At 40.5% G+C, this 12,879-nt stretch overlaps 2 protein-coding genes across 8 annotated transcripts in view; one reads left to right on the forward strand and one right to left on the reverse strand.

Annotated features, from left to right (window-relative positions):
• The window catches only part of LOC134210810 (protein tramtrack, alpha isoform), a 149,652-nt gene extending 147,243 nt beyond the window's left edge, over positions 1-2,409 (reverse strand). For 4 of the 7 annotated variants that reach the window (XM_062687108.1, XM_062687104.1, XM_062687107.1 and 1 more), the window contains exon 1: positions 1,569-2,408. The gene's annotated coding sequence lies outside the window, so the exon portion shown is untranslated. Of the gene's footprint in view, positions 1-1,568 lie in introns of all 7 variants that reach the window. The other 3 variants (XM_062687109.1, XM_062687106.1, XM_062687105.1) reach the window with 3 other exon arrangements.
• Positions 2,410-9,414: 7,005 nt separating this feature from the next.
• On the forward strand, positions 9,415-11,380 carry LOC134215079 (uncharacterized). Its single transcript, XM_062694329.1, has 2 exons — positions 9,415-10,166; positions 10,583-11,380. Exons 1-2 carry the CDS (start codon positions 9,519-9,521, stop codon positions 11,348-11,350), a joined length of 1,416 nt encoding a protein of 471 aa, XP_062550313.1. The 5' UTR covers positions 9,415-9,518; the 3' UTR covers positions 11,351-11,380.
• Positions 11,381-12,879: the final 1,499 nt, after the last annotated feature.

A 12,879-nucleotide genomic window follows, 5' to 3' on the forward strand; every position in this document is an offset into this window, starting at 1 on the left:
ATATGGAGCGTAAGAAAATGGCAGACCCCCCTCCCCCCATAAATGCTTACGTAATTAGTGTACGACCCCAAACGAAAAAAATTTCATACATTCCTGAACAAAAAATTTTTTTTTCGTATTTTTTGCCAGAATACGTATTTTTGAACGAGGATTCAGAATATATAAAAATCTCATTTTGGCCAAAAATGTTACATATGCAGTTTCTCAAACAAACGGTTCAAATAAGCACCGAACTCGATTCACGCTATTGACACGGATTTGATCGCTATGTATTCTTGTTTATGATGATATTTTTCTTACAAATTCGGTTCGGGATTTTTGACTGGGAGAATTTGGCGCAATAAACACGACATTTGGAGGACATCCACATGTGTCCGTGTGCGCTTTTGAATCAACGCAAATCAAATAATAAATATGTAGTTCAAAATAAATATATAATAACATAAAATCTAAAATCGACTCAATAAAATTTTAAAAGAAGGCATGAATAGAGAAATGGGAAAAAGTTTCTTGGGGAAACTAAACCTTCGTTTCAGATTGAAAATACTAATACTTTTTTTTTCTACAGTTTGGCAGACAGTTCCACAATATTGTTTTGAAAGTTTTGTACTTTCATTTTCAGAGCCTTATGCCACTTTTAAAACCTAGGTTTAACAAAAGTTTTCGTACTTTTGTTCTAAACATACGGAGCTCTCTACGAAAAAGAACCAACGCAACTTTATAATTTATCCAACGTTTCTTTTAATTTGAATAATGATTTTTCTTTCTGTGCCCAGAAACTTCTTTTTAAGAGGCTTAGAAGACTCCTTTCAAAAGGCCCGGAAGCCTCCTTTCAAGAGGCCTGGAAGCCTTAGTTCAAGACGGCTCTAAGCCTCCTTTCAAGAGGGTCGGAAGCCTCCTTTCAAATGGCCCGAAAGGCTCCTTTCAAGAGGCCCGAAGGCCTCCTTACAAATTGCCTGTAGGCCTACTTTCAAAAGGTTTGAAAGCCTCCTTTTAACAAGCTCGGAAAGTCTTTCAAGAGGCTCGGAAGTTTTCGTTCAAAAGGATTGGATGGCTCCTTTTAAGATCTTCTAAAAGCTCCTTTCAAGAGGCTCGACAGCCTCATTTCAAGCGGCTCAAGTGATTCGGAAGCACTCAAAGCGAAAGGGAGTAGATGAAAGTAATGAAGATACAGATTCGATTGACACCGCAAGCGAGCGGCAAGTGTGATTTATTCCGAGTAAATGCAATGAAGAACGAAGGGATCATCTACTTTTCTGCCTTATTCAGAACAAACGCATACTTTTAAATAAGGGGGGTCATCTACTGTTTGCCTTATTCCGGGCAAATACATTCGTCTAAGGATGGTCAAAGGTCAAACTAATGGACTATGAACCTTCTATGAAGTTTGTTTTTGGAGCGAACATACAGCCTTTTCGCTACACTTAGCATAAGAGAAAGGCAAAAATATGAGATTAAATCTCAATCAAATTTTGAACAAAATATTTTTAAATCTTAGACTGATAGTAATTTTTGATTCATAACAGTTTAAATGAGTTTAAGTATATTGATTTGTTACAATAGCCTACCAGTTACAGTATTTCTGCTTAGGTCAAGAAAATTGACTCATAAATCTTGCGCAAGATTCGTCCCACTGTGCATTGCGATCGCGCGACACGCAACACTCGTCTTCACCTTCTCTCCGACGATGACGAATCCTACTGCACACACACACAGCTCACTAGACACAAAACCGCGACGCAGAACGCGACGAGGTGCGACCTACTGCTATTTACCGCGGCCACCGCCACCACCGGCGATCAATGCTGGATGGATGGATGGATGCTTCGGGATGTTGTTTTTGCTGTTGCCGCTGATGCGATGCAAAACTACACACACTGTTCGCCGACGAGCTTCTTGACCACGACGAATCGCATCCAGGGATGGCGAATAAAAAAAAACACACACCAAACTTGCACCAACACCACTTCACTACTCCCGCGAGAAGGCGGCCAACCAAACTGCAAACGCGAGCGAGAGTGCGACGACCACCACCAAAAGACCGCGCAGCCAAGCGAAAGAGAGGGAGAGGTTGAGCGAAAAAAAATGTCAGCAAGAAAACTCTTTCGCTAATGGAGGCTGAGGACCCTGGCAATAAAAAATCCACTTTTTGCCACTTTGCCGAATTCGTCGACGGTTGAAAATATCACTTTCGCGACGTATGCACTTCCGGCAATCCGGTGAGACAATTTTCCGACACAATCGAGTGCGTTTTCACCCGCACTGTACGGACTTTTCTGCGAGCACAGAGACGACGTGTTTCCTTCCTCGAAACGATATCGCAACATACAGAAAACTCTGCCAGCCAGCAGAAAAGACGACTGAAGCGCGCACCTCCGCGGTCCGACGATGACGGCGGCGAAATGAGTTTTTTTCCGCGCGTGCTTTTCGCTCTGTGGTTGGTCGCCGATGATGAGCCAGCGATGACGATGGAAAACCGATGACAGCAGACGAAAAGTTTCTTTATAAAAGCTCAATGAAAATGTCAGCGAGCGAGGCCTTTTTATTAGGGGTCGTTCAAAAATTACGTCCAATGCACAGTGGGCCATCGGGCAGAGCTAGCCCGATAAAATACTTTAGAACCTATAGGGGATGCGCTATTTTGAGTTGGTTTCTTCGGAAGAGCGTCGTGTTTTGAAAAAAGATGAAGCTCAGCGTCGAGAATTAGTTGCATAGGTGGCGCTGCGATACAAACTTTTTATTTCACGTTTTAGAGCTTCGGTGTCTTCGGCAGTTGTAGTGTGGAAAAATAACTGTAGTTGCAGACCCGCATAATCATGGACCATAATTGTACCATTCCCCAGAGCGTCTATGACAATAAATAACATTTATAATACCATTCTGATTGTTGTTCATACTTAAGATACACTAACCTCAACATAAATGATCTCCACAATATGGTATGGTGTAATTGGCTAATTGATTATATGGGTAATAGGCGGTTAAGTATAATTACAATAAAAAAAGGGCATTTTGCAGTACATTTCATTCGCTCTACACTACAGTATGTGATATGGTTCATTTATAATCCTTTTTCTAGTTTAAAACAATATGGAATACAATATATGAACTGTAGAATGATATAAGACAAACCAATCGACACACCGTATCCCTTATCTTCCACTAGAATAAATCTAGATTGCTTTGAGAATAGGTCGTATGTGCAAAAGAGAGGCTCTCTTGACTTTCATTTTTTTTCGATTATTATAGAACTATACTAAAGTTCACTTCGGATTTCTTAGCAGATATCTAAAGACAATAGCTTAATCTATCGTGCTGAAGTGAAAATGTAGCAAAATATGCAAAATTAGCTTATCTATTAGCGAAAGAGAGTGCAAGCAAAGAGAGACTCTCTTTTGCACATACGACCTATTCTCAAAGCAATCTAGAAATAAGAAATTATGAAGATACAATGTACCATGACATAATAGCATACGTTATGGTAGATATAACATGCTGTATAATATTGGTTTCAGCTTAACATATAATTACATTGTTAAGAGGCGATTATACGAATAGTAACAGTATTCTTTAATTCAAGTGAATAGTCACAATAATACTGCAGATGGTTTTAAATTATGCGGGCGGTCTGTTGAGTTTAAAAATATTTATTATTAAAACTACAATATTTTTTTGTTTGAATCAACAAAATAATTGTCATTTCAACAATATTTCTTGTTGATCTTTACTTGCGTGAATTTCTATCAGCGTGTATTTTTTCTTTGCTGTTCCATTTTGGAGAGATAAACGAGAAATAAAAAAAAATACAGAACAGTGGAATTGTTGTTTGTAACGGAGACTTCCCCAAGTAACACCAAGCATTACAATATTGCACATATATCAATCACAAATCGGCATGCTAAATGCTAATTGCATTAGATCAGTTTTAACGATGTGAAGTTGCATTTATTTATCAACTGTCAGACAACGATACTCTAAATCAGGATTACAAATGCACCGATGCATTACTGATGCTTTATTTCAACATGTCATAGTAATGAACCATTAATTCGGTCTTATAATTGCCCTTTTCCACTTTAAGTCAACTTTTAGGGCTGTGTTTTTTTACAAGCTTATATAGCTTCATGGTTACTTGGGTCGTCACATCACATAATTTTAAAAACAACGGATTGCTTTTCCATGGACTACAGGTAAGACAGCAAATTTATTTTTTGAGCATTTCGTAATATTAATTATTCCGTTTGCTTTAAAGAAGATGTACGGAAATAACGATGACCGGAAGAAAGGGTCAAAACCGGTGTCGGAAAAAACCAATAAGTACATTTATTAGGCGATGTTGGATGCCCGCATAAATGGAAACCGTAACAAAACATCAATTTATACGGTCTATGTTACATTGAAAACTGTAATCACAATGGTAGCTAGGACCTTAAGCTAACTGTAGTTGAGTAAGGTTTTGACCATAATCCCGCATACAAATCTACCGTTCTTCGTACAGTTACAAATATATCATGGACATAATTAATATCGTTACCCATTAGCATTAAGTTCTTCGAACAATACATATTTATGGTAAAACAATTATCTCAACCTTAATAAATGAAGTTTACGGTCTACGAACCATAATCAAGATAGTACTGATGCAATCTTTCCTCCAAAAATGTATGAAGAAAATCGTTTTGTCTTACGGTTAACATTCTTAACAACCCGTTGCTCATACAGTCCGGTCTACGAAAATCATAGTCACTACGGTCAAAACGTTATCAGACTACAGTACGGTTATGGTTAAGTACCATTATCATTATGGTTCAACCTGGAACGTATACCGTTCCAATAATGGTTCGGCTATCGTTTGGATTTATGCGGGATGATAAAAGTTTTTTGGGACTCGATTATACGAACAACGGGTTGTTAAGAATGTTAACCGTAACAAAATGCAAATTTTCTTGAACAATTTTCGCACGCGAACAGTAATAAAACCATATCTTGTGAGGCTGATTATTTTTTCTCCAGGGAACTGGTACAATGGTTTGCCACATAGTTGCACCGTTATGTAAAACGGTTGATGGTATGGTTCTGGTCCAGATGGATTATGTATTTCATTGATTGTGTAAAAATCATATATAACAACACCAAATTTAACATATCCTATATTTATTCAAGCTATTTCGATTACAACTAAATCGAACACTTCTTGCCATGCATGTTGTCCGACCACTGAAGCGGGTAAGCAATACCGTTTCGGCGTTATTATTATTCACACGGGTGCCCTTCCATATCATGAGGATGATCTTATCGCCGAACGACAGTGAACTTTTATTTTTATCAAGCATATTGCATATACTTAGTCTGCAGCGGAGTCCTCTTTGTACTGCAACACATGCCACTGAGTGCGCTTAACAAGGATGCCGCAACAGCCGTGTGGCCATAGAGATTGCCTTATAACAAAAAGACGAATAGATATCATTTAAAATGTAAAAAGAGAAATCCATCATTGGAGTCATACTCACCTAGTAGAATTCGTAAAAAGTCCTATTGAGCACGTGAATGCTGTTTTCTGATCCCCTCGACCATCACACCAACCCCGCTGCAAATGAAGGGCAGCAATCCCAACGCAGCCACCAATCACCGGGCGCGATCACTTTCTCTCCAATTGATCTTACTTGCCATTTTTGCACATGAAGTCATCCGCCTCTTTTGCCCGTAGATGAGCGTCTTTCAATCGTATCAACGGCAATCGTCAACTGTATATTCGTATTTCTCGGTAGTCTGAAACACTATATGTATGCCTTCGAATCAATGGATTCCTCCGATGAAGTTCCCTTCAGGTACATCATTCGTTAAAGGTTCGACTGCAGACTGCCCAACAATTGCGACAATTCGATATTTTTTTTGACCAGAATCGAGAGTTGATGAACAACAAGATTAAACTTGAAAAGGAATTCCGCAGACAAATCGAATATACTCGGGCTGATTTGGTAGTTGTCCTTTGATGACTGTTGAAATCTTGGTCGAAATAGTAGCACCCAACGAATATGCGTTCTTTCCATGACTGGATTCTTCTTGGTGAACTCATGTTTGAATGAGTTGCTCATTTGTTTCGTTTTTAGATTTATTATTTCCGTGGTTGGAAGTATAATGTGGTACCGTGGACCCCCGGTAATATGACCGCTTTTAATCTGAACACTTTTTAATTTGAACCCCGTTGGTTTGAACATCGTTCAAATTAAAAATGGTTCAAACGTCATTTAGCACGTGGAGTCGAGAGAAGAAAAATGAAACATCGTGAAACGGAACGCAGAATCAAAACAAACCAACAAAGAGAGCGGCCAGAAACCAGTTTTTCTGATGCAAATAGAGTAACCAGAAGTTCAAATTAAAAATGAACCCCGTTAATTTGAATGAGGTACCGTTCAAATTATCGGGGGTCCACGGTATAACTCCGACTTCTAATTGACAATCTATCATTATTTCCACAAAATCCTTCTTCAGCATTTCGGTTTATTTTATCTTTTCCATCGTCAGTTGTTTATTTTGGTCCTTTAGGTTCCCATTTCGTAACGTTTACGTTACGTCTATAGTATAGATCTTTTACATCCCGGATCAGATGCCGTTCCGTTTCGTAAAGAATCACTGCGGCTTTTCTTCAGCTAGAACGTAACCTGCGATGATTTCATTTTTTCATTTACCCGAGAACTTAAAAACCTATAGGTACTTACCCAACAGATTTGACGCGGCAAACTAGATAAACTTTACTTCCTTCCCTATTTTCACCAATTTCACCAGTTTACTCCTGTTTACTCCATCAATTTTACCAGTACTTCCGACAGCCACCACGGTTGAAAAAACCTCAGAAAAAAACTATCGAACTGTCTATGCGAAAAAAAAAACATGGACACCATTTTTTCCGGCCAGTGCCTGCCCAGGGTACAGTAGCTGTTATGGTATGAATAAGTTCACTTATATTACTCGAATATGAACCACTGTTCAACTGTTCGCAGACCATAATGACAACAGTAACCATAATGATATTCAGATATGTTAAACTTTTACCGTTTAGCAGGGACTTTATTCAGATCATACCGTTTATTGGTAATTATTTATTGTACGCTCTTGTTACATTTTTAACCGTTCGAAGTGTGGTATATTTGTATGCGGGTGGTGTTCAAATATTGATAAATTATGTTAAATAAAATTCATATATACCTATACTGAATTGCCTTATAATTATTTATTTCTTTTGAATAAAAAAAAGGTAATTTTGGTAATACATTTTATTATTTCAACAATAATTATTGTTGAATCAATCATGTTTATGTAATTGAAACAAACGCACAAAAACAAAAACGCACAATAATATTGTTGGAACAACAATAATGCAGTTCTTTCCACGATTGTAGAAACAACAATATTCTGGATTGATTCAAAATGAAAATATTATTAGCCCTGAGCGTGCCTGAGCTAACAATATTGTCTATGCGAGTCATCGCTGGAACGTCGCTGGACCATCGCGTCGCTCAACCAGCGAGCGCTTTCCAGTTTGGTGCTGCAGCGACGCATTGAATTTGCCTGCGTCGCTGGAGCACTTACTGGAAAGGGTCGCCAGCGACCAGCGACGTTTCAGTTGAGCGACATAGTTGAGACAAGTTCAAACATGTTCTTGATTTTATCTGAATCGACAATATTTATTGTTGAATTCAAACCGAAATATTGTTATTTCTACAATATGTTTTTCTGCGTGAGGTAATAAACTATAGAAGATTGTCGCTGTCGTCACTGGCGAAACTGTTGGCCATAGGAAGGGAACCCCCTCACCAAGAATAACAACTAGAGTTCCCTCTCTATACCACGGCAGGCTACTGACTGATACTTCTGCCAGCAGCTGCAGTTCTCTTTATTCAACAATAGGTATATACAATAATCCATAACAAATTTCCTTAATCTATACCAAAGAGCAACTACAACTAACCAGCGCCCGCTTCTTATCCATCTTCGATCTACAGCGAAGCGTCGCACACTACCTGATATTCCAACACTCCTCCTTAGTGTGCACGCTTTGCTACTGTCCTGGCTCCTCCTAACACTGAGCCTCTCGTCCAGAGCTCCTCCTCACCGAACAATTCTTCCTGGCCCAATCCGTTGCTCGTACAAATGGCCTCTATCCGACGTTTGCACAGCACCCTCTGTTGACCAGCTCCTGAATGTTTCGACGCTCCTCCTGATGACCAGCCAGCATCCTACCGAACGTTCCAACCTCCTGATGAATTCCGTCCGGCGCTACCCAAGACTTACGTGGCTGATCCATGATCCCACTGCGCCACGCGACTTATGCGGCCGATCCATGATCCCACTGCGATAACGTCGACGGCAATAACATCCCACTAAGATGGAGAATGGGAATCGTTCCTGGGCCCATAACCTGTTGACCAGAAGAGAAGGGAACCCCCTCACCAAGAATAACTCTCTATACCCTCTCTATACCACGGCAGGCTACTGACTGATACTTCTGCCAGCAGCTGCAGTTCTCTTTATTCAACAATAGGTATATACAATAATCCATAACAAATTTCCTTAATCTATACCAAAGAGCAACTACAACTAACCGGCGCCCGCTTCTTATCCATCTTCGATCTACAGCGAAGCGTCGCACACTACCTGATATTCCAACAGAAACATCTTTTGCTGGCGAGGATAGGGCACTAAATGTCAACGAAGGAAAAATCAGTACGTTTTGACAGATAGGTACCAAACATGTTTGGAGACGATAACAAAGGGAACCGCAGCGACAATCGTCCTCTATAGTTTATTATTGCGCATAAATCCCAAAATTTTATTCCCACCTTTGGGTTTCCGCGCCGAGCACTCAGCGCCAGACTCGGCGACAAGGGGAAAGTTATAAAGTTGGTAACCCTGATTTTTGACAATTAATGTCGATTGTTTGTGTGAGTGCACCGATGTCAAAAAATAGAGCTTTCAGCTGATTTTTCTATTGTCAAATGCAAGTTTTGACAGTATTATTTATATATGAGTGAAAAACATGTACAAAAGGTCTATCGGGGAAGCAGTCGCTGAAGACAAATGTCATTGTATTCAACGACGAAACGAAAAGTTTCAATGCAAAAAGCAATACCTCTATTGTTTTTACATATGCGATATTTTCGGGATTTGGCCCTTTTCAAATGTTAAGCGAGAATTATCAAAAGACCGTCTCCTAATCTTGTACTTCACATTATCTTCAAAAGCGTATTCTAGTACGGCATTATTTTCCATCGCATATAGACTAACGCAAAATGAACTCCCCCAAGAAATTATGACGTTTGAGCGGGTCGCATAATGAACGCAAAATGAACTTTTGTTCGAGAAGACGACCCGCTCAAATGTCAAAATCCATCAGGTGAGTGAATTTGATGAACTTCTGCACAGGTCTATTGTTTACATTTTTTGTGTAGCAAGAAAATCGAGAAAATCCCATCGTTTTTGTTGCGCATTCAAAAATATATTCGCATATTTTCTCGACCATGAGTCGACCGACGATATCCTGCGTGAAGTGGGTGGATTTCAGCGATCACATGGTAAGCATCTTCCTAGATGTCTATTCCAATGAACTCTACTCGGACGTGACGCTGCTCCCATCGGATGGCGGACAGCTGATGGCCAGCCGAATGGTGCTGTCCATGGCTTCCAAATTTTTTGAGGACATTTTCCGAACGGCTCTCAGCATGGCACCGATCAACAATCATACTGAAGGTCGAACGATGGATATGGTGGTCATGATTCCCGATGTGAGTTTCGCCATCCTGAAGCACGTACTGCACTTCATCTACACCGGAAAGGTTCACATGAATGCCCGGGAAATGGCGGATTTTTTCGAAGCTTGTCAGCTGTTCCAGCTGAAGGGACTCGAGTACGCGAATGGGAATATCAACGGGGTGAAGATCGCCGGATCGAACATAATCACTCCGGATCATTACGAATATGAGGAATTGCACGATTCATCGTTAGTAGATGTTACGATTGCGGAAGAGGATGCCGTGGAAACAACAGGTGCTGAAGTGGATCAGATGGTTAGTTCGCAGATTGACTGTGAAACGGTATTTCAGGATGAGGAACCGCAAGAAGTAGAAAAGAGCGAACAAGAGACGGAAACGATAAATCAGTATTACGAGGTAAGTTTGGAAATTTTTGTTCAGAATTCGCATTATGTAGCATTTTTAGCTATCTTCCCTACTCCTGATGGGGCCGTACACTTAAAACGTAAGCACTTATGAGGAAAGAAAGATCTATCTTTTTCTTACGCGCAATATGGATGTAAGATCGTTTGCATAAAAAAAAATATATATATAGAGGGAGCGGGCTGGAAAAACCCAAAAAAATCTCTCATGTAATAAGTTTTAGTCTCTTGTTAACATTTTGTGTATTAGAAAATAATGTAGGTTTCTCTAAATAAATAAACAATTCTAAATTCTACCTTTTCATATTTTGCATAAAATAATCTCATAACAGTCTTCCTCCAGAATTGAACAAACATCAAGTAATTACTGCTATTAAGTGAGCATATTAAAAGTTATTCAATTGATTTTAGATGGATGTAAGCATAGTGGATTTTGCATCAACCACCACTCAGGAAAACAACGATGAAACGCTGATGGTAACGAAAGAAGACTTGGAGATGGCTGCAGCTCAATCGAATAACTCCGATGTGGAAACGAGTGGCGAATCTTCAGGTTTGTTCAAAAAGCGTTTGAAAAACGTTGAATATGGAGATAAGCTGGACGAGGCTATTCATACGATCATCCAGGGCGGAGCCAGTTTCCGAACAGCATCAATTCAGTATGGTATTCCCAAAACAGTGCTCTGGAGAAAAGCTGTTAAAGAGCCTAACTATAAGGCGGATCGATTCGAGCTGCCATCGCCGCGGAAGGAAGCCATCGAAGCGCTGAAGGCGGGTGAAAAATTGTTAAACATCAGCAAACGGTTTGACATACCACTTTCGACGTTACATCGGGACAAAATAAAGCTGTACAGTGAAGGTGCCCTGCCGGAGAATGTGATACTGAAACAGCGGGACAAAGGTTCGGATTTTAAGGATCGCGTATTGGACGCGGCACAGCAGTGCTTAGCGGGCGTGATGTCCCAATCGGAAGCATCGAAGTTCTACGGACTGCCGAAGACAACCATTTGGAGGAAGATTAAAGCATTGCGAGCAAGCGAAAGCAGTCAGCTGCACAGTAGTGGTGGATCAGAACTGATTGACGTTAAACCCGAACTGGAGGAAGTTTTGGAAAGCCACGACGATGACACAATGGAACAGGAAGAACAGCTCGACGCGGATTATGTCGTGATGGTGTAGGACAATGGGAATAGAGATATATTTGATGAAGGGCTATGCAGTTTTTGAATGGTGTGAAAGAAAATTTAGTACAAATCTATCATCAATGACCAAGCGGGCCCTCTCAATCCTAACGTTTTTCCAGAGGTTAAACTTCAATTCGTAAATAGCTCTAAATTACCTAAAGCGAAAAGAGAATTACCGCAGAAGGGAATTCATATTCATTCACGTGGCCTTCTTCTATACAGATGTACATATTCAGTCTGAGGTCACTCTAAGCAGTATATAAAAATTGTCAGCTCGGTTCATGGATGCACGTCGCGAACCACGCAGTCTACGAAGGGTACGCAAATCGTATTCTGCCTGAACGATCTACCTTGGTCACCGCAGAGCTCGCCTTCTTGTGTGGCGAGTGTGTTGTCGAGAATCATTTTCACCGGGTCATTGTCCGACATTCTGGCTACGTACCCGGCCCCGACTTTCCAGACCATTTATCGAAAAATTTCATTCCAAAAATGTTTTTTTTTAATTGCTAGATAAGCAAATGAAAATCTTTGCATGAATGAATCATTGAAGTCCATATGAGTTCCTGAGTTGCTTGAAGACTAATCACTTCTAGAAGCAGAACATTTGTAGAATATCGTTGGTAATTCTGGTCGTTCACAAAGATTTAAGCGGCAGCTCCACGATGTACCGCCCAGATTCACCTCTCCGATGAGTCTCTCGGGAATGTTTTTCACTGCCACACTCTTCTGCTTCTTCACTGCCACACTCTTTATCTGTTACCGCACCGTCATCAAACCCTCCATACACGACCCAACCAAATTGGGTCTCACGCAAAATTGGCAGACTATTACCTATTGCTATCTCTTGAAGCAACAGCAACTTAAAAAAAAACATTCGTTGCCCAGTAGCATATCTACCTTACATGGTTTGGAAAATGTCGGATCGGCTAGCTGAACATGAAATAAAAGCTTCAACGTGTTGGCATTGATGACCGATGTAGACAAATCCGATGTCACCTAGTCAGTTACCGGACACTTAACGTTTGCATGGAAATCGTACCTCGACGACAGATGGACTATACCACAGTTGGATTAATGAGTCTTAATGTTATTCACTCCCAAGACCGTGATGTACGACGATTCAAGCATCAAATCCTAGCTCCCCATGCTTAACGGTTGACTCCCAAAGATGACGCACATCGTTGTGTAGCGCAACTGCTTGTAGATGGATGACGAAATCCTCTCCTACTCCTTCGTACTCTCGCTCCATGAACTTAAGACCTACAACATGTTTGCTGCACTCGTCCACCAAAGCCCGTAGCTCCAAATGGCTCTTCTTCATCATACGCTTTCAAGGGCGTAGCCAAGGGGGGCAGGGGGGGGGGGGGCGTCGCCCCCCCTAAATTGTGGAAAGATTGAACGGATACTGAAATGAATTCCCTCAAACATGTGCACTTTACGATCCAATCATATACAGAAATAGGTGGTTGAAATTCAAAAGATTCCCAAAACTTATTAGGGCATCCAGGATCCATAATATATGAA

The sequence above is a fragment of the Armigeres subalbatus genome, chromosome 2 (genome assembly GCF_024139115.2).
Source record: "Armigeres subalbatus isolate Guangzhou_Male chromosome 2, GZ_Asu_2, whole genome shotgun sequence".
NCBI lineage: Eukaryota > Metazoa > Arthropoda > Insecta > Diptera > Culicidae > Armigeres > Armigeres subalbatus.